Source organism: Choloepus didactylus, chromosome 9 (genome assembly GCF_015220235.1).
Source record: "Choloepus didactylus isolate mChoDid1 chromosome 9, mChoDid1.pri, whole genome shotgun sequence".
NCBI lineage: Eukaryota > Metazoa > Chordata > Mammalia > Pilosa > Megalonychidae > Choloepus > Choloepus didactylus.
The window spans coordinates 126,731,200-126,752,700 of record NC_051315.1 but is presented as its reverse complement, the minus strand read 5'-3'; the positions used below and the strand labels follow the sequence as shown (position 1 = coordinate 126,752,700).

Sequence of the window (21,501 nt, the reverse complement as noted above, 5' to 3'; positions counted from 1 at the left end):
ACTATGGGTAAAGCAGTAGTTTCCACCACGGAAACTTGGGGTGAAGCGAAAGGGGTTCAGTGCTGTGGTCAACCTTCCTGACAAACCCTTCATGTATTAGACTCATTTCTCTTCATCACTGACCCAATGTTCACTGGGTTCTTAAGCCCATGGTGTGATCTCGCTGACCCCTACCATCATCCTTTGATGATTTCAGTGTCCCAAATAGAAGACCCATTTGACACACAACTTTCATGATGCCTTCCAAACATCCCCACACTCTACTTCAGGGACCAACTTTAGGTCAGGGACCATTCTGTCAGAAAAGCTCGAAAAAGTTGGCCTTACTTCTTTCTCTATCATGAACCCCAGTCTTCCCTCTCTAGGATTGTCCCACTTCCATTCAACTTAGTCAAACTCTTTGAAACTTCTACTTCCTTTGACTGGTTAGGTGCCCTTGTAATCACATCTCCTTCCCTTCCAAGACAGGACCTCTAAACGTTTCCTGGCAACAAATGCATTTTGCTAGTTCCTTTATCCTTCTGTTGAACACCTACCTGCAAGCAAAAATCACCAGATGGATCAACTCCTCCAGATGGTTCAGTTTTCTGCTCCTACACAGCAGAAGAAAATTGCACAACCATGAAGGCAGTGCCTCTACCAATGGACGTCCTTGGTTGAGCCACACCGTTGCCACTCTGACATATTAGGGACCCTAACCCCTGCCTCTTCTTCCTCTCAGTGACCATTCCACCTTAACCACACTGCTGGAGACACTTCAATATTTATCTCACCAACGACTGTTAGAGGGAGAATGAGAAGTAGGAATCTTTTAGAAAGATTGGGAGATAAGTAAGCACTTGAAAGAAAGTTCATAAAAAAACAAGCTCCACCTGGAACCCTGATTAGGTAATGGCACCCATACAGACCTGAGACAGAGGCTTCCTGTGGGCACAGTTTATGCCCCCAATGAAGACCATGTTGGGCATGATGGGCCTGGGATAGTCCATCACAAAGTCTCCTCGGAACAGCCACACAGACGCATAGCTGAGAACATCCACCAGGGACATCTCTCTCTGCAGGATCTCAGAGGCAAGCCTTGCGTAGGGAGACAAAGAAATATCACAAGCGTATTTCAGGGTCAGAGGGTAGAGCATATTCTTGACCCGCTGCAGGAAAGTCATGTGGTCTGAATTCCTTGTTAACATCCTAGGAATATATGAGGAAGGGTTTGGACACTGTGTGCCCTCAAAATCCCAGTCACATGGAAGGAAACGCAAAAAATACACAGCAGGAACAGACAGGTACTCAGCCAGCAAGGACCCACAGGGGTAAATGGGGTCCGTTAGAACCACATCAAATGAGCTGGCATTCAGGGACCTGATCAGCTCCTTGTTATGCAGTAGCTCTGCACAAGACTTTTCAAAGAGCATAGATGTATTTTTCACCATTGCTATACTTTTAAAAAATATCTTCAGAAAATGCATTTCTTCAAAAACCATCTGAGTATGGTCCATCATGAGCTGATCATATTCTTCTTGGGTATAGGCAGTGGCATAGGTTCTCAGGGTGAAAAAGTCAGCTTCTTTCACGTGCAAGCTCACTTCTGGAGCAAGGATGACAGCCTGGTGGCCTCTGGCGCTGAGCTCCTGCACGACCTTCCGCATGCTGAGCCAGTGGCTGCCTTCCATGGGCACCACCAGCACCTTCCCGCCCTCGGCCCCAGGCCTGATGCCCAGGAAAAGCAGTGGCCCCAGTAGAACCCACAGGGAAAACTGGAGACCCGTCACCATCTCCGCAGAATCCAAACGCGGCTGACTCCGCACACAAGCCGTGCCCTGTACCTTAATTTTCTTCACCTAATCTTATCACTGAGCCACTGTGCCAGATGGAGTGTGATTGGAAGACAGAATGCCCTCCTTAAGTTAATCATTGCAGAATAACTCTCTCCCTTGTCTTCCATCCACTGGCACACCCTTCTGTCTACACAGGGTGAGACCGTGACTTCCCTCTTCAATAAATTCCCCTGACACCGCTAGCCTCTTAGGGCCATGTACTTGTCCACTCTCTTATATTTCATGCAATTTCCCAACAAGTGTGTGGACACTGGTTTCCTTTCCTCGCCTCCCACTTCTCCTGCAAACTACCGTCTCTCAGTTGGAAACTGAACTCTGATGGGGTCACTGTTGGTACATCCCCAACTGGAAACTCTCTGCTGGCCATGACACCATCTCACCACTCTTGCAACCCTTTCCTCCCTGCCTCTTAAAAATCTATTACAATTATTTAAGAAAGCCAATCAAGAGAAGCTTAACCTTAAAAGTGAACAGAGCCACACAGCAAAGCACAAAATACAAAGCTGTTTTTATGATGTCATTGCTTTTGATGAGAAAATATAATATTTATCTATACTTTAAATGAGAAGAATATATAAAGGGAAATGAGAATATCTGTAATTGAATTTTACTTGGTCAAACTAGAGAGAATAAAAATAGGAAATGCTGCTGTTATTAATTATTCTTCTCCTTCATAACAGTGCACCCTCTAGGAATTGAACAGTGCGAGAGTCATTAGGACATCTAAAAGAGTAGCTGCACAAGTGTTAATGCAATGAAACAGATTTCAGGTATACCTGGCGATGTTTAATCTCAACTTCAACTCTGATGCTTTAGACGCATTAGTAGGTTGTCAATTCTTCACTGAATTAATTGTTTAGATGTCAGAGGTGTGCAAATTATTTAGGAGTTTTAAAGCTTATGAGGCTTTTTTAAAAATCCAAGGGCATATTTAATAACGAAAACAACTAATAATTTACTAACATAGCACTCTGGAAATTGAAGGTCATTTCCCAACTCTGAATCATCAATAACCTTTCAAAACAGTGTAATATTTGTTTCAAAAATTTGGCCTTGATTTACTGTTGGGGAGAGGGGCACTGCCTGGGTTGTGGTTGGTGGTGGGGACAATTAAAGTTTTTAAGCCTTATTTATAAAATAAAATAAAAAAACAAAACCCTCATCCTCCCATTAATAGGTAGCATACAGGAAACATATGGCCTGCCTAGGACAGCTTTCTCTAAATGGGGAGGGGGCGTCTGACCCCATTAGTTTTCCTCTCCAGTATCCCTCCTACTAGTCAGGGAAGACTGTTGGAAGTGCTTTCAAATACGGATGTATCTGGAGGGAACTCGAACTCAAGATTGAATGAGGACAAAACAAGGACAGGGTGAGGCTTCCACATCCGCCCCATGGAATAAAAGTCCCAGTTACCTGGAGCCTAAACGTGCAGAGTAACCCTTAGCAGCCACCGGGGTCTGCTCCCCACGGGTCGGGGGCGCCGGCACTGGCCTGGCCTCCGGCCCTGTCCCCTTCGGGGCCTTTCTGACACGCTGCAGTTTATGCTCAGACTTTGCCCCAATGTCACGTCCTGGCCCAGGTCCTGGTGAGGCCCCTGCTCCCTCCCGAAGGCCACGGAAGGCCCTTGGGGCGCAGGGCGGGCACGGCCGGGTGTGCGCTTCTGCGGGAGGATTTCCGGGCTCGGCCGGACCCGGGGAGTCCACACCGGCGCTGTGTGTGCAGAGGTGGCGGCCTGCAGGGGCGAGGGCCGCGGGGACACAGCAGGAAGGAGAGGCGGGAAGTGGGGGCGGCCCCCGGGGGCCCCGCAGCCCGGGGAGAAGCGGAGCCCAGGGAGGCGGCGCGGAGGGCGGGAAGAGGCGGAGTGTGCCCGGGAGCGCGGAGGGGCTCGGGGAGCTGGGAGGAGAGAGGACACCGGGAAGGAGTCCTCAGCCGGGGGTGAGCCATACCCCCACACCCTTTAAATGTCCGCGCCTAGCACGCGCCCTTCACCAGGTGCAAGCATTCCTGTGCCTTGAAAAAGGCTCTCCCCTGCCCTAAACTAAGGCAGCAGCGTTTTGATTCAGACGTTGTTGTCATCTGACTTCCACACTCCTATCTGGACTCGAAGGACCAGGGAGAAGCAGGTGGGGGTGGCGCTGGGGTGGGGGTTTGTGGGTTGTGGGCGGGGCTCCCGGGGGACACGTCCAGGCAGCAGCCTCGCGGGTCTGGGGGAGGGGAGGGGTCGGGGCTGCCCGGATTCACTGGGCTCCTCAGACTCGTGGTGGTGGGAGACGAGGGGTGGCTGAGGTCACCCCAGAAACATCAGGGGACAGAAAGGGGCATCTCGGGGGCCTGAGCCCTGGGAGATGGTCCCCCTGCTCTCTCTGTGCCTTCCACACTCTCCTGCACTTCCCGTCTGAGCCCACATTTCCAGCTCACACCTGCTCCTGGTCCTCACACCTGTGGGAGGACGAATAATGTCAGGCCAAAGTCCACGTCCTATCCCCAAATCCAGTGAATATGCTACTTACAAGGCAAAGAGGATGAAGGCTGCCCATCAGCTGACCTTAAAAAGGGAGACTTTCCTGGATTATCCCGGGGGACCCAGTGTAATCACGAGACCCTCATAGGGAAGGAGGGAGGCAGGAGGGTCCCAGTGAGAGAGAATTGGTGTGAAGATGGAAACAGGGATGGGAGTGATGAGGCCTCAGGAGGGAACCAGACGACCCCTAGAACCTGAATCCCCCTGGAGCCTCCAGGAGGGCACGCGGCCCATCCACAGGGCGCTGTTTAGCCTCCTGAGAGTCACCTGGTCTTCTGAACGCCAGAACTGTAAGTTAACAAACCTGTGGTGTTTTAAGCACTAAGTGTGTGGTAACTGGCAGCAGCAGCAAGAATAAAAGAACAACCCCCCCCCCCCCGTCATGTCCGCTGACTGCTGGAGGTCACCTGGTGTCCCCAGACACCTCAGATTCCACATGTCCAGAATGGAGCTCACTTCCCACCATCATCCACCACCTCCAAGCAGAGGAAAATGATGGACTTTGAAAGTGGACGGACATGAGCTCTTTTCCTTATTGCCCACGCCAAGCTAAGGAAAGCCACAAAGCTTCTCTAAAGCATTAGATTCCCCTTCTCTCCTGGAAAATGCTTTCTCATCCGTAGTAATTCAACTTAAATGTAGCTACCACTGAAAACAAAGTTGAAGGTCTCACACTTCCTGATTTCAAATTTTATGACAATGAAACAGGAATCAAAACAGAGTGGTACTGGCATAAAGACAAGCCCATAACCCATAGGAATAGAATTGACAGAAGTAAACCCACACATTTTCGGCCATCAGATTTTTGACAAGAGTATCAAGTCCGATCAATGAGGAAAAAATAGTCTCTTCAAAAATGTGCTGGGAAAACTGAGTATTCACTTGCAAAAGAAAGTTACCTCACCTATCACCATATACAAAAGTTAACTCTAAATGGCACAGGATCTAAACACTGGAGGTAAAACCATAACACTCTAGAAGAAAACAGTTGGAAATCTTCATAATCTAGTATTTAGAGTGATTTGTTAGATATGAAACTAAAGCATGAACAACAAAGAAAAATTAGACAAAACCGACTTCATGAAAATGGAAAGCTTTTCTGCACCAAAGGGTATTATCTGGAAAGGAAAAAGGCAACCTACAGAATGGGAGAGAATAATTGCTAATCATATACCTGATAAGACTTTAATATTCAGATTATTTACCAAACAGCTAAGAGTCAACCAGAAAATACAAATTACCCAATAAAAAAATGGCCAAGGATTTGAATAGACATTTCTCTGATGAAGTTACGCAAATGGCCAATAAGCACAAAAAGATGCTCAACATCATTGGTCATCAGGGAAATGCAAGTTCCTTCTGTTATGTCAGCTCATTTTTATGGCTCCACTGATCAACTCAGTGCAGGGAAGAAGAAAAGAAAAGCAAAGACCAAGCATTGCAAGGATGTAGACGAACTGGAACCCTTACACATTGTAGGTGTAATTGTAAAATGGTGCAACCACTGTGGAAATCAATTGGACAGTTCCTCAGAAAGATGAGTGTAGTAGTACCGCAGGACCCAACGATCCCACATCATGGTGCATCCAAAGGAACTGAAAGCAGATGATGAAACAGACATTTGGACAATAATGTTCGTAGCAGCATTATTCACAATGCTGAAAAAGTGGAAGCAACCCAGGTGTCCTTCAACAGATAAATGGTCAAATGGAATGTGGGCCATCCATTCCATGTGGATATTAAAATTCTGCCATAAAAAGGAACAAAGTTCTAATACATGCTACATTATGGATGACTCATGAAAACATCCTGTTGAGTGAAATAAGCCAAACACAAAAGAACAAATATTGTATAATCTCACTTATATAAAATACCTAGAACTCTAAAATTCGTAGATACAGATAGCAGATTACAGGTTACCAGGCCCAGGGGGTGAAAAGAATTGGGAGTTATTGCTTAAGGGATGCAGAGTGAAAGTTTGGGTAAAAGATGGTTGTGATGGTAGCACAATATTGTGAATGTAATAAATACCACCAAATTGTACACTTGAAAATGGTTAAAATGGGGAATTTAGAGTTGTGTATATAAATTTTTAAAAAAATGGCTTCCACTATGATGCTGTCCCTACTTCCTTCATTAGTTACCTATCCGGACACATGCACTGTAAACTGAAATAGAAAAAAAGAAAAGAAAGAGAAAGAAAAAGGAAATAACCTAAATTGCCTCTTACAGGCAATTAGCAACTAATGGTTTCGCAGTTTATCTATTGGTTTTACCCACAGGATTAAGCCCAGGCTATGGTTTATACAAGTTGACTCCGTCAGCACCAAGCACAGAAATCAAAGTAGAAATCAACAGATATTTGGCAAATGAATGGGAATCCATAAATTACTAACAGGCTCTGGAGTAAGCAACTCTTCAGCCGCACTGCGCGCACCCCTCCCTGTGGAGCAGCCACAGCTGGGCCCCTGTCTGCAGAGCGGCGCCCGCACACCTGAGCGCCCCACGCGGGTCCTCGCGGCGCCCCCTGCTGGACGGCTTCGTGGCTCCCGCAGAGGAAGCCCATTCCCAGCCCCGGGGCAGGAGGCTGTGCACGGGTTCAGATTGGACAGCTGAGCCCAGGGATTTTTAGTTTTTTCTTTTTAGATGACCAGGAAGTTTATTGAAGGGCACAAGTTGGGCGAGGGCAGTGCTGGCAAAGCCTTCTTGAGTGCAGGACCTGCTACCTGCCATGTTTGGTAAAGTGTTTGACCCCCCAACCATCGGGTTGAGGTGCTTCTTTCTCAGCCAACACGTCTTCGTATTTATCAGCATTGAACTTGATAAAGCCCCACTTCTTGGAGATGTGGATTTTCTGGCAGCTGGGGAACTTGAACTTGGCTCAGACCAGTGCATCAATCATGTGCTCCTTGTTTTGAAGCTGGGTGTGGATGGACATGACGACTTGGCCTGTGGGGACCCTGGCTACTGTACCCTGGGGCTTTCCAAAGGCACCTCACATCCTTTCTGGAGCCTAGATTGGGGGCGGCATGGGGTCAGACCTGACCATCAACAAATAAGAGCCATCTACAAGGTCCCTTAAGGCAAACCATATCAGCAGTAGGCTTCATGCACTTCCATGGAGACTGCTGTCTGCAGAGCCCCACGGTTTAAAATAATTTAAATTTGATTTCTTAAGGGGAGGGATGGGAAAGAGAATGTAAGGTGTTTGGTTTGCCACAGTACCCACCACTCCCTCTTGTCCACCGTCTCCTCCATTTTTAATCTTTGACAGTATCTGCCTTCTGAGTTTGAAACCCCTGGCCTACATCTGCTAGCTACAAACCTTGCTCTCTGTCAACACCAAAGTATTCCGTCTCTGACTTTTTATTCCTTTGCACACAGTTCCCCTGTTCTGTCTTGGAGGATGACTATCCTTGCCTCCTTCCTTCACCTGGCTAAGCCCTGGTAAGCCTGCCAGGCTCAGTTCATTGGTCTACACTTCTGTGGAGTCTCCTCGATACCTTGCCCACGAGCAGAATCACTTGGTCCCACTGTTCCCACAGCCATGTCCACACCGTCTGTTATAACAGATTAAACCAATGTCTGGATTGTGTCTCCATCTCCCTCAGGGGAGTGATTTAGTCTTATTAACTTTGTGTCACCACTTCCTGGTAGGTATCTGCAACAGTAGTTGCTCAATAAATGTTTGCCACATGAATGACTCCCCTGTCAAAGTTATTCAAAACATTACCTGAGCAGGCTGGGTCCACAGCATAGATTAGAGCAGTTAGGGTAGGTGAGAAAGGTTTCCTAATTTTTTACTTATTAGCCCATTTGTTTTGTTTCTAATAGTGGTATAAAGGTATGCTAATATAAAGATAATGTGCAAGTATTAAGGTGATTTGCATTTGGTTTCAAATATAAAGACACACAAATCAGAAAGTATTTAAATCTGAATTGTACTATTTTCCAGCTTCTGATGATCCAAAATGCTCTGTTACCTTGAGCTCTAACCCATCCTCAGAGCAGCGATACTGGGTGTGGCCGGCAGAGTAATGGGCCCCCAAAGAAGTTCACATCCCACTCCCGGGAACCTGTGAATATGCCATGTTATGTGGCAAAGGGAATGAAGGAGGTGAATGGAATTACATTTGCTCTTCAGCAGACCTGGAGATGGGGAGACTATCCTGCATTATCCAGGTGTGCCTGAAACAATCACAAGGGAAAGAGGGGGCAGGAAAGTCAGTGTCAGAATGATGCAGCATGAAAAAGACACCACCAACCATTGATGGCTTTTAAGACGGTGGAAGGGGCTACAAGCCAGGGAATGCAGGCAGCCTCAAGAGGCTGGAAAACACATGGAAACAGATCATCAAGAAAGGACCAGATCCTCCTGACATCTTGATTTTAGCCCAGTGAGACCATTTCTGAACTATACATCTGTAAAATCATCACTCTGTTCTTTTACATCACTGATACAACAGCCATAGGAAACTGATACATTGGATCCTCATGAGGAGACAAGAATTTTCTGTAGCCCTTTTAAAATCATCCAAGCTGGGCCCTACCAGTTTGAATGTCATCATTTTTTCAACAAGTAAGGTGCTCGGTGCATGCAGCACTAGGTGCTGGTTTGAGAAGACAGTGGGTTTACTGATTGTTAATGCTGTAGAAACCATCATCTGCAAAAGGGATTGATGGGAAGGCTACAGCTTGAACATCACACCACCTGGTTTTCTTGAGATGTCCAAGCACAGTGCCTGGAATGGTTCCTGGCACATAGACCTTGGCATATTGAACTGCACCACAAATGTTAGCTGTCATCATCATCATCATCATCATCATCCACAATAAAGCAGTGTGGGAATCTCTGCTTAATCCAAATCCAACCAACAGTTGATTCATGTACAAGACCTTGTGATGGATAATGGCTAACACCCGGGAGGGTCCTTTGTGCAAACACAAACCTGGAAGGAAGCTGGCTGCATATAAAGAATGACTCAAGTGAGACTCCTCTGCTTGCTACCTGCAAGGCATTTGTCCAATGTGAGAATTTTGAACCGTTTCAAAATGGCCACTCAATGCTCTGTTTTGCTCTTTCCCATTCACTGCTTCAATCAAATTTCTTTTCTTTTCGTTTCTTTTCTCTTTCTTTCTTTGTCTTTCTTTCTTTCTTTTTCTTTCTTTTGTTCTTTCAATACAAACACCATTTTATTTATGTTAAATTATCAAAATTCCTAAAGAAATAAGAATATAGATAGTGACAATACCTCTGATGAAAGTGTAAATTGGAGCACATTTCTGGAAACAACTTGACTATAGGCATCAGGAGCTTAGGAAAAATGTTCAAATCATGTGAAAAGTTTCCAGTAGCAGAGCACAACTGTTCATCTATCCCTGATGGAAGAACAATCATGATCTTCAATTTCCAGGGGGATTCCATTAGGATTGACAGGGGAATAAAGTAGCACTTAGCTCCTCAGAGTAGCAGAATCCAGGAATTAATTTGTGAGAAGGAAGTGGCAACTAGATCATCTACACCACACTTTCCAAGCTGTTCTTTCTCCTCCTCAAAAACAATCCCTAGAAAATAATCAGATCTGCACCGATTCATATGTAAAGACTTTGATTGCATTGTACTTAATAATAGGAAGGAGTTAAAAAAAAATAACAGTGTGCAGTAGCAGGAACAAAGTTCCATCCATAATAATACATACTAAGAATCATTTAAAATATGTTTAAAAAAATTTTAGTACACTTTTTTTCGTGAACTTTAACATATATACATAGCTGTGGTAACTTTCAAAGTGTGATTTAACAGGTAGTTAGAGAGGAAATTTCAAAGACTATCATGGGTCACAGTTCCACAACTTCAACTATTTCCATTATTGTAAAATATAACATACATAAAGGAAGGTGTTAACTTTATGTATGTATACATACATACAGGTACGTATAGTTCAACAAGCAGTTATATAGGTAATTTCAAAAATTGTTATGGGTTGCAGTTTCACAGTCTCAGTTCTTTCCATATTATGCAATATAGGGTATACACAGAAAGGTGAAGACTTTCAAAGCACAATTCAATGAGTAGCTATAGAGCAAATTTCAAAGGATGATATAGTTGCAGTTCCACCATGCCACTTACCTCCTTCCAAATATTCTGACACACCAGCATCTAAATATTTATCTATGAAATTTCAGTGTTCATTTCCCTTTGTTAAATCATATTTTGTTTGTTGCTACCCCTTCCTCTCACTTAATCTCTTTCTCCATCTTCAGGGGTGTCTAGGCAGTGACCACTCTAACTTGCTCACACTGCTTCAATCAAATTTCTAGATACCAAAGGGCAGGTGAGGTGGGCAGAACTGATGGGGAAATCAGGTGGGGAAAAGGGAACAAGCAGTTCAAGCGGAAAAGACGAGGAAAGGAAGTGCAGTGGAAAATGAGAACGTAAGCATGTTTCATACTCCCACAGTAATATTTTCCCATTGTCTAGGAATTTGTGGCTAAAAAGAGAAGAAAGTGGACAGGAGCAACAGCATTGCTCTAAGGGGTGGTAGGGGCTGTCGGTTCCATCCTGGTATCCTACATTTTGCAGGAGAACCTTAGGAAATACATTTAAAAAAATCGATGTTTTTTAGTAGCAAAATTGAGAAGAAATAATATAATTACCAAAGAATAAATGTTTCCTGAGTTGATAAAGATCAGAATCTACTATAGATAGGCTTACATATTCCAAGTATCATTAATGGAAAAAGACCCATACTTAATAATACTCTTTTCCTACCTTGGGAAAATTGTTGAGTTACAAGTTTAAGTTTTTAAAAAGTACCAACACGTATCACAACAGAAAAAATATATATCTAAAGGGAACAAAAGACAGAGACTTAAAATATTAAAGGAGTATAAGCCCCCAATCAGTTGCTTTAAGGGTTCCCAGATCATCCTCCACTGTCTTGAAGACATTCTGAATTAGTGCCCCTCATATTTGCTTACAGGAAACTTAGAAACAGACGCAGAGAAACCTTTAAGATATTAACTTTATAAGATACATTGGTAATGAAAAATCTAAAGAGGAAACACCTTCAAATGTAAACTAATCCCAGTGTGAACAATTCATTTCCTGGCCCATCCCAGTGACTTTCCCTCTCCCAGACTCTCATATGTACATGTGGGGACAGAACATGTGACCCAGCTCTTGACCACTTGGCACATCTCATGCCCTTGTCTGTACTCATTAGTTCAGAGATGGGCAGGTGACTTAGTCAGAGACAATAAAACAGAGGATTCTGCTAAGAATCCTGGGAAAAGAATTCAGGCTGGAGCCTCTGCTCCTGAGTGTCATAACCTGAGGATGATGTCATTGCCTAGAAAGCAGATAAATGAAGATGAAGTATCTGTCCTGATGACATGGTTTGATCCCTGTAGCAAGTCACACCTCACCAGATACACTCTGAGATTTACCCAGCACGTCAGCCAATGAAGTTGCATGCAACGGAGTCTAGCAATAAATTCATTTAGTCAAGAGTATAATGGGGCTGTTCAAAGGGCTAATGTGATCATATATTATATCATCACTATTAAATGAAGGAAGTCAAACCTAGCTCTATTGTTCACTGGTTCAAGAGTCCCAGGACATTACACTGGAGAAAGAATTCTGGGACAGCTGCATATACACATTCAAAGGAATGAAGTTGAACCCCTTCCTCACACCTACACAAAAATTAACTCAAAATGGATCAATGACAAAATATAAGAGCTAAAACTGTAAAATTCTTAGAAGAAAACTGAGGTGTAAATTGTTGTGACTCTGGATTAGGCAAAGTCTTTTTAGATATGACACCAAAAGCAGAAGAAACAAAAGAAGACATTGATAAATTGTACTTCATCAAAATTAAATGTTTTTACATTTCAAATGAAGCCATCAAGAATGTGAAAATCAAACCCCTAGAATGGGAGAAAAACATATATCAGATATCTGATAAGGGTTTAATATCCAGATATATAAAGAACTGTTAAAACTCAAAAACAAAAACAAAAACAAAAAGACAGACAACCCAATTAAAAACTTGGGAATGGTTTTGAATACATATTGCTCCAAAGAAGATCTACAAATGGCCAATGAGTACGTGAAAAGATGCTCAATGTCATAACTTATTAGGGAAATGCAAATCAAAATCACAATAAGATACTAGTTTACAACAGCCAGGATAGCTATAATAAAATATTTTTTTTAATGATGGAAATAACAAATGTTGGTAAGAACATGGATATTTCGGGACCCTCCTTCATTGTTAGTGGGCATGTAAAATGGTACAGACTCTGTAGGAAACAGATTGGCAGTTCTTCAATAAGTTGAACATTGAATTACACATGACCGAGCAATTCTACTCCTAGGTATTTACCCAAAAGGATTGAAAGCAGGTATTCAAACATAAACTTGTACACACGAATGTCTGTAGCAGCAGTATTCACAATAGCTACAAGCTGGAAATACCCCCAAATGTCCATAACTGATGAATGGAAAACAAAATGTGGTCTATCCATACAATGGAAGAGTCTTTAGCCATAAAAAAGGGTGCAGTTCTAACACATTCTACAACATGATGAACCATGGAAACATTATGGTGAACAAAAGAAGCCAGAAAGAAGAGATCACCATGTGACAGAGGCATCCATCACCAGAACACTACTGACCAGGCAACAAAAGTGAAGTGGGCCGACATCTTGATTTTAGAGTTCTAGCTTGGAGACAGTAAGTGCTTGTTTTTAAACCAACATATTGTGCAGTATTTGACAAAGCAGCTCTGGCAAATTATGGCAAACATTAAATGATAAATCAGTATTTTCACCTCTGGTCCCACTGTTCTGTACTGAAACAGGGAGAGAGACCTTCCCTGCTGTGGGGAATCATTCACCTGACTCTCTAAGAACTACCCAATTCCACCTTCTCATCCAACTTTCTCAGTAAATGCTCATTCTTTCACTTCCTCTCCTCCCACTCTCTTTTGAATCCTTCACATTCAGTCTAGTGTGACTATTCTCTGAGAAGTTGTCAATGGCCTCATACTGAACACAATAGCATATTCTCCACTTTATCCCATTCAGCTGAATTTTGGACTATTTAGTGCCCTCTAAAACCTTCACCACCTACTGATGTGCAACTTGTAGTGCACCCAAACAGAAGTCCAGTTTCACCCGCTCCTTCTTTTTTTTCTTTCTACTCAGAGGATGAGAATATTAATGTAACACCAGTGAGAGTACTGAATTTGTGATATCTATATTTGACAAAATCCAGAGAAATTCTTTACCTTGGGAACATATGAAAACAAAATTATTTGTTGAAAATTATTTTAGTCATATCTCTGGGGGCAGCAGCTAACTTGAAACAAGCAAAAAAATGAATTTTTAAAAAATGTACATTAAGCAATAAAGAGCACAACTGGTAATGCAGAAAATAAAATCAGTGACATAGCTCTTCTGTCCCAGAATGCAGGGGCTGAGGGATGGAGAAGATAAGAAAGTTGAGGAGGAAGATGATAGTGATGGAGCCTGGAGAATAGAAATCTATGGATGACAGGTGTTCACAAAGAATAAATCAGAACAAAATTTCAATGACTTAACAGAGGGAAATCTCCAAGCTTTCAATAACATGGGTTTAACTTAGGCTTACTGTGTATGCTAAGTGGAATAATATCTCCACATCTTGATCCCCTGAACATGTCATTATGTTATATTTCATGTCAAAAAGGACTTTGCAGATATGATTACATGAAGGATCTTGAAATCAAATATCTGGGTGGAGCCAATGTAATAACAAAGGCCCTTATAAATGAAAGAGGGAGGCAGAAGAGTCTGAGATTTGAGGAGGCCTCACTGCAGGCTTTGAACAAGGAGGAAGGTTCCATGAGTCAAGGAAAGTGCACAGCCTCTAGGAGCTGGAAAGGGCAAGGAAACACATTATCCGTAGAGCCTCCTGAAGAAAGAGGGCCCTGCCCCTTGATTTGAGGCCAGTGAGACACATTTCAGACTTCAGGCTTCCAGACAGTAAATTTGTAAGATAATAAATTTGTGTTGTTTTAAACTGCTAAGTTTCTGGTAATCTGTTACAACAGCCTTGGGAAACTAAGACACTGTGTTTGGGGCAAGGTCATGCAAAAAGATCAATCCCTAGAATGTAAGAATAAAACAAGGAGAAACAAGTATGCTACTTCTGTAGGAACCAAAGTGAGACTAGCTTTAGGATTTCTCCTCCACACTAGAAAATGCAGGTGATAACAGGGAAGTTAATAAATCTGTATCCAAACAAGTTGGCGCTCAGTGTGGAATAAGGGACATTCTCAGATATATAATGACTTCCTAAATTAAAATGTATTATATTCCAGGAAAAATACTTGATGATATAATCAACTCAATACAAAGATGAATAAAAAATAAAACAAAAAAGCAAACCAAGTGTGCCAGTTTGAATGTATTATGTCCCCCAAATGCCATTAACTTTGATTTACTCTTGTGTGGGCAGATGTTATCAGTGTTGATTAGATTTCTTTAAGTGTTTCTTTGAAGATGTGCCCCACCCAGCTGTGGGTGATGACTCTGATTGGATAATTTCCATGGAGGTGTTGCTCCACCCATTCAGGGTGGGTCTAAGTTGAGTCACTGGAGCCATATAAATGAGCTGACGGACAGAAGGAACTCAGTGCAGCTGCAGCTGAGAGTGACACCTTGAAGAGGAGGTACAGCCAAGAGGGACACTTTGAAGAACACACTGGAACTGACAGAGGAGCTTCAGCTTACAGAGACATTTTGGAGATGGCCTTTGAAAACTGACTTTTGCCCCGGAGAAGCTAAGAGAGGACAAATGCCCCAAGAGCAACTAAGAGTGACATTTCGGAGAGAAGCAAAGCCTGGACAGGAATGTCCTGGGAGAAAGTCATTTTGAAACCAGAACTCTGGAGCAGACGCCAGCCACATGCGTTCCCAGCTAACAGAGGTTTTCCGGACACTATTGGCCATCCTCTAGTAAAGGTACCCGATTGCTGATGCGTTACCTTGGATACTTTATGGCCTTAAGACTGTAACTGTGTAACCAAATAAACCCCCTTTTATGAAAGCCAATCCATTTCTGGTATTTTGCATTGCAGCAGCATTAGCAAACTAGAACACCAAGCATCTGGGAGAAAGAAACGCTTGGCATTTTATTTTCATACCAAAGCAAAGAACTGTGTGTTTGGAAGAACCGGGAAAGTTAAGATCACCTGTATGAAAACAGAAAGGTGCCATAATTTCAAAATTATCAAGGAAAAAGAAAACAGTAAAAAGAATGAGCTTACACCAAATGGAAGGAGTAAAATCAAGCAAATACATGGTGTGAATGGACCAAATTCTTATGTTAAAAGAAACTGTCAGATTGGAGTAGGTTTTTTTGGTTTGTTTGTTTGTTTTTTAATATGCTCTTCACAAGTAAACTTGTAAAAGCATGGCTTTCTTTTCAATGTAAGGAGACAAGGAATTAAAAAATAACAAGTGTAGCAATATTGATGTCATATAAAGTGGATGGTAAGAGATATTAGTTAATAATAAATGCCAACTTCTTGAAAAAATAGAATCATAAATCATAGATATTTTTAAAGAGGAAAAATTGATTTATGCAATCAACAAAGTCAATATTACAACTATATATAAAACCTTACAAAAATACACATTTTTAGGTATCCATGGAACCTTTACAAATATTGATTATACAGTGTCCAATATACAAGCCACTAGCTCCATATGACTATAGGGCACTTGAATCGTGTTTAGTCCACATTGAAATATGCTACAGGTATAAAATATATACTAATATACTACATTTGGAAGACTTAGTAAGAAAAAAAGAGATGTAAAGTATCTCATTAATAATTTTATACTGAATACATGCTGAAAAGATAATATTTTATATATTTGGATAAATACAATATATTATTAACATGAATTTTATATGTTTTTTTAGTTTTTTAAAAATATGCCTACTAATAAATTGTTAATTACATATGTGACTTGCATATTTCCTTGGACAATTCTATACGAGGTCACAAAGAAGACCTGTTAAGAAATTATCAAAAGCAGTGATTTCATACAAAAAATTAACTAATTGGAATACAAAGTAATTAGGAAAAAATAAGAGAATGTTCAAAAGTTTAACTATATGTAGACTAAGAAATAGCTCTTGAGAGCCATTAAATAAAGCTGAAGATCAAAAACTGAAATTAAAATTCTATTAAGAAAAATGAAAGAGAAATTTATATCAAAACCTAAGGGACATAGAAAAGTTTTATTTATAGCCTTCAACATTATAATGCAACATCTCAACTATGAAATAATTAACTTAAAAAATGAGCCAAAATTAACAAAATAGAATTTAAAAAAAGCAGAAAAAATAAACAAATCTAAAAGCCATTTATTTGAGAACACCAACAAAATAATTCAGTCTATCATGGCCTTTACATTAAACAAGAAAGATAGGAAGGAAACATATAAAAGACTTAGACTTTGATCTTTCATCTAAGGGGAAAATAACAAAAGTTACTTAAAGGAGTCAAATCTGTGTGTTATCCAAACCAAATAAGTAAGGGTTAACAATCTCACAAAATTAAAAAAAAAAGAAAAAAAAAACCATAATATTGTACCTATCACGTATAATATATGGGATTTACAAATAAATGAACTTTTTTAAGCAGAAAATTAATTGGTACCACCATATCTAACGGAAAAACAAAAATACAGACAGACATTTTCATGGATACACTTGTATTTCAAGAGTTTAACCTACAAATGCAAGTCTATAAGAGATAAAATCATCAAGATAAAAAAGAAAATAATTGCTGAGATTGAGTTGGGTTGAGACTGCCAAGGGTCACGGTAGGTCTAAGACCACAAGGATCATGGACCCTAAAGGTTAAGTGAGGCAGACATCCAGTCTCCAGATAATACACCTTGTCCACCTGGCAATATTTAAATTGCAGCATTAATAATGCTGATAGATAATATTTATTGGGTGATTTCCTTATTGGGGGAAGATTATGATCAAGGTCATCCAGCTAGAACAATGGCAGGGAAGACTTTGAACCAATGCAGTTAAGTCCAGAGAACATATTCACATAAACAAACTAAAAGAAAACAGCAGCCATTCATTTTAAATGTCTCTATACTTTTAGGCAGTTTTGCACATGTAGTAGATGCAAATATATTTGTAATTTACAACACATCAACAAAGGGGGCAAAATCAAGTAAGAAAAGATAACTTGTGATTTGATCAAAAAGAAGAATGAAGATTAGAGTCCTTTATAATAATACATTCATGAATGACCGGTAGTACAGAGTAAGAACACGACAACTATAAAAAGATGTACCATGATAGGAGTTATATAAATTAAGTGAATAGGACATAAATGAGCTGATTGCCCTACAAAAGTGATAATTTGCTTAGTGGACTAAGAAACCAAATCCAGACCCCAAGAATACAAGCAAACAAACCCAAATACTGAGGGTTAATGGAAGAAGCCTCTGAACTTATTGATAAAGCAGCAGTTTCCACCACAGAAACGGGTTTAAGCGAAAAGTGTTCAGTGCTGTGTTCAACATTCCTGACAAACCCTTCACCTATAATTAGAACTCATGTCTCTTTGTCGCTGACCCCACCTTCAGTGGGTTCTTAGGCCCATGGTGTGATCTGCTGACCCCTACCACCATCCTTGGATGATTTAAGTGTCCCAAGTAGAAGACCCACTTGACATGCAACTTCCATGATGCCTTCCCAAATCTAGAACATCCCCACATTCTACTCCAAGGACAAATTCCAGGTCAGGGAACATGCTGTCAGAAAAGCTCAGAAAAGTTGGACTTACTTCTTTCTCTGATCATGAACCCCAGTCTACCCTCTGACATTGTCTCACTTCTGCTTAACTACACAACCTCTTTCAAACTTCTAATTCCCATGACTGTGTAGATGCCCTTGTAATCACATCTACATCTACTCCAAGACAAAACCTCTGAAACGATTCCTGGCAACAAACACAATTTCCTAGTTTCTTTATCCTTCTGCTGAGCACCAGCAAGCAAAAATCCCAGATGGATCAGCTTTTCTGCCCCTACACAGCATAAGAAATTGCACAATGAAGGCAGTGCCTCTACCAACGGATGCTCTTGGTTGAGCCACACCGTGGCTTCTGTGACATATTACGGACCCTCACCCCTGCCTCGCTCTCCTCTCAGTGACCATTGCAACTTAACACCACTACTGCAGACACTTCATTTATCTCCACAAAGATAATGAGGCAGAATGAGAGAGAATGAGAGGTAGGCATCTTTAGAAAGATTGGTAGACATGTAAGCACTGGAAAGAAAGTTTTTGAAAAACGAGCTCCATCTGGAACCCATACAGACCTGAGACAGAGGCTTCCTGTGGGCACAGTTTATGCCCCCAATGAAGACCATGTTGGGCATGATGGGCCTGGGATAGTCCATCACAAAGTCTCCTCGGAACAGCCACACGGAGGCGTAGCTGAAAACGTCCAACAGGGACATCTCTCTCCGCAGGATCTCAGAGGCAAGTCTTGGGTAGGGAGAGAAAGAAACATCGCAAATGTATTTCATGGACAGAGGGTAGAGCATGTTCTTGACCCGCTGCAGGAAAGTCATGTGGTCTGAATTCCTGGTTAACATCCTAGGAACATACGAGGAAGGGTTTGGACACTGTGTGCCCTCAAAATCCCAGGCACATGGAATGAAACGCAAAAAATACACAGCAGGAACAGACAGGTACTCAGCCAGCAAGGACCCACAAGGATAAACAGGGTCCGTTAGAACCACATCAAATGAGCTGGCATTCAGGGACCTGATCAGCTCCTTGCTATGCAGTAGCTCTGCACAAGACTTTTCAAAGAGCATAGACCCTTTTTTCAGCATTGCTATACTTCTAAAATATATCTTCAGAAAATGCATTTCTTCAAAAGCCATCTGAAAATAGTCCATCATGAGCTGATCATATTCTTCTTGGGTGTATGGAGTGGCATAGGTTCTCAGGGTGAAAAAGTCAGCTTCTTTCATGTGCATGCTCACTTCTGGAGCAAGGACGACAGCCTGGTGGCCTCTGGCGCTGAGCTCCTGCACGACCTTCCGCATGCTGAGCCAGTGGCTGCCTTCCATGGGCACCACCAGCACCTTCCCGCCCTCGGCCCCGGGCCTGATGCCCAGGAAAAGCAGCAGCCCCAGGAGAACCCACAGGGAAAACTGGAATCCTGTCGCCATCTCCACAGGATCCCAACACGGCTGACTCTGCACCCAAGCTGTGCCCTCTACCTCATTTCTTCAGTGAATCTTATCACCCAACCATTGAGGAAATGGAGTGTGATTGGAAGACAGAATGCCCTCCTTAAGTTAATCATTGCAGAATGACTCTCTCCCTTGTCTTCCACCCACTGGGCACGCACTTCAGTCTGCACACAGGGCAACACCAGTGCTCCCTCTGCAATAAACTCCCCTGACCTCGCTACCCGCTCAGGGCCATGTCCTCGTCCACTCTCTTGTGTTTCATCCAATTGCCCAAACAAGTGTGAGGACACTGGGTTCCTTTCCTCACTTCCCACATCCTCTGAACAATGGTCTCTCAGGTGGAAACTCAACCCTAAGGGGTCACTGGTGCCGTGTCCCCAACCAGAAATTCTCAGCTGGCTGCGACACCATCTCACCACTCTTGCAACCCTTTCCTCCCGGCCCCTTAAGAATCTATTGCAATTATTTAAGAAAGCCTATTAAGAAGAGCGCAACCTTGAAAGTTGAACATAGCCACAGTGCAAAGCACAGTATAGAAAGCTTTTTTTTATGACATCTGTCATTGATATTGATGAAATAATATAATACTTATTTATACTTCAGACAAGAAGAATTTATAAAGTGAAATTAGAAGATCTGTACTTGAATTTTACTTGGTCAAACTAGAGAGAATAAAAATAGGGAACAGTGCCAATATTCTTCTCCTTCTTCCAACAGAGCACCTGCTGGGAATTGAATGGTGAGTGAATCGTTATGACACCTAAAATAGTGGCTGCACAGGTGCTGATGCAATGGAACAGATGTCAGTTACATCTGGAGATGTTTAATCTCAATTTTCAATCTGATGCATTAGTCAGTTCCTGTTAATTTCTTCATGGAATTTCTGAAGAAGTTCTGGTTTAGGGTTCAGAGTGTGCAAATTATTTAGGTGTTAGAATGCTATGAGACCTTTTTAAAAATTCAAGCACATATTTAATAAAGAATATGACTATTAATTTACTAAGCCAACATTCTGCAAATTGAAGATCAGTTCCCTAAATTTAAACCATCAATAATCTTTCAAACCAGAATGATTTTTATTTTAAGAATTTGGCCTTGGTTTTTGTGGTTTTTTGTTTGTTTTCTTTTAGGACTAGATAGTGTAAGGATGGAGGGAGGACAATAAAAGCCTCTAAGCCTTTATTCATAAAATGAACAAAAAATGTAAAAAAACCCTTTCCTCCCTGAATGGGTAGCATGCAGGAAAAATATGACCTTGCAGGGACAGCTTTCTCTAAATGGGGAGTGGGCGTCTGACCCCATTAGTTTTCCTCTCCAGTATCCCTCCTACTGGTCAGGGAAGACTGTTGGAAGCGCTGTCAAAGACGGATATATCTGGAGGGAACCCGAACTCCAGATTGAATGAGGACGAAACAAGGACAGGGTGAGGCTTCCACATCCACCCCATGGAATAAAAGTCCCAGCTACCTGGAGCCTAAACGTGCAGAGTAACCCTTAGCAGCCACCGGGGTCTGCTCCCCACGGGTCGGGGGCGCCGGCACTGGCCTGGCCTCTGGCCCTGTCCCCTTCGGGGCCTTTCTGACACGCTGCAGTTTATGCTCAGACTTTGCCCCAATGTCACGTCCTGGCCCAGGTCCTGGTGAGGCCCCTGCTCCCTCCCGAAGGCCACGGAAGGCCCTTGGGGCGCAGGGCGGGCACGGCCGGGTGTGCGCTTCTGCGGGAGGATTTCCGGGCTCGGCCGGACCCGGGGAGTCCACACCGGCGCTGTGTGTGCAGAGGTGGCGGCCTGCAGGGGCGAGGGCTGCGGGGACACAGCAGGAAGGACAGGCGGGAAGTGGGGGCGGC

General features: G+C 42.5%; 3 protein-coding genes and 1 pseudogene across 4 annotated transcripts in view; all 4 read right to left on the bottom strand.

The window, feature by feature from the left end:
• Nucleotides 1–21,501, bottom strand: part of LOC119544040 (UDP-glucuronosyltransferase 1-6-like) — a 235,793-nt gene that overhangs the window by 51,666 nt on the left and 162,626 nt on the right. The gene's annotated exons all lie outside the window — the stretch shown is intronic.
• Nucleotides 836–20,173, bottom strand: LOC119544044 (UDP-glucuronosyltransferase 1A3-like). The gene is made up of 2 exons (XM_037849072.1): nt 18,769–20,173; nt 836–908 (listed from the first exon to the last, which is right to left on the bottom strand). The coding sequence occupies exons 1-2, from the start codon at nt 19,630–19,632 to the stop codon at nt 885–887; spliced, it is 888 nt and encodes a 295-aa protein (XP_037705000.1). The 5' UTR covers nt 19,633–20,173; the 3' UTR covers nt 836–884.
• On the bottom strand, nt 872–1,845 carry LOC119544048 (UDP-glucuronosyltransferase 1A3-like). Its single transcript, XM_037849076.1, has one exon. The coding sequence runs from the start codon at nt 1,770–1,772 to the stop codon at nt 885–887; it is 888 nt and encodes a 295-aa protein (XP_037705004.1). The 5' UTR covers nt 1,773–1,845; the 3' UTR covers nt 872–884.
• On the bottom strand, nt 7,417–7,539 carry LOC119545025 (annotated as a pseudogene).

Excerpts from the sequence above, each read along its gene's own strand:
- LOC119544048 (XM_037849076.1), bottom strand. The coding sequence starts at position 1,772 with ATGGTGACGGGTCTCCAGTTTTCCCTGTGGGTTCTACTGGGGCCACTG.
- LOC119544044 (XM_037849072.1), bottom strand. The coding sequence starts at position 19,632 with ATGGCGACAGGATTCCAGTTTTCCCTGTGGGTTCTCCTGGGGCTGCTG. Across the intron at positions 909-18,768 it reads ACAGGAAGCCTCTGTCTCAG|GTCTGTATGGGTGCCATTAC; the intron begins GTCTGTATGGGT and ends CCTCTGTCTCAG.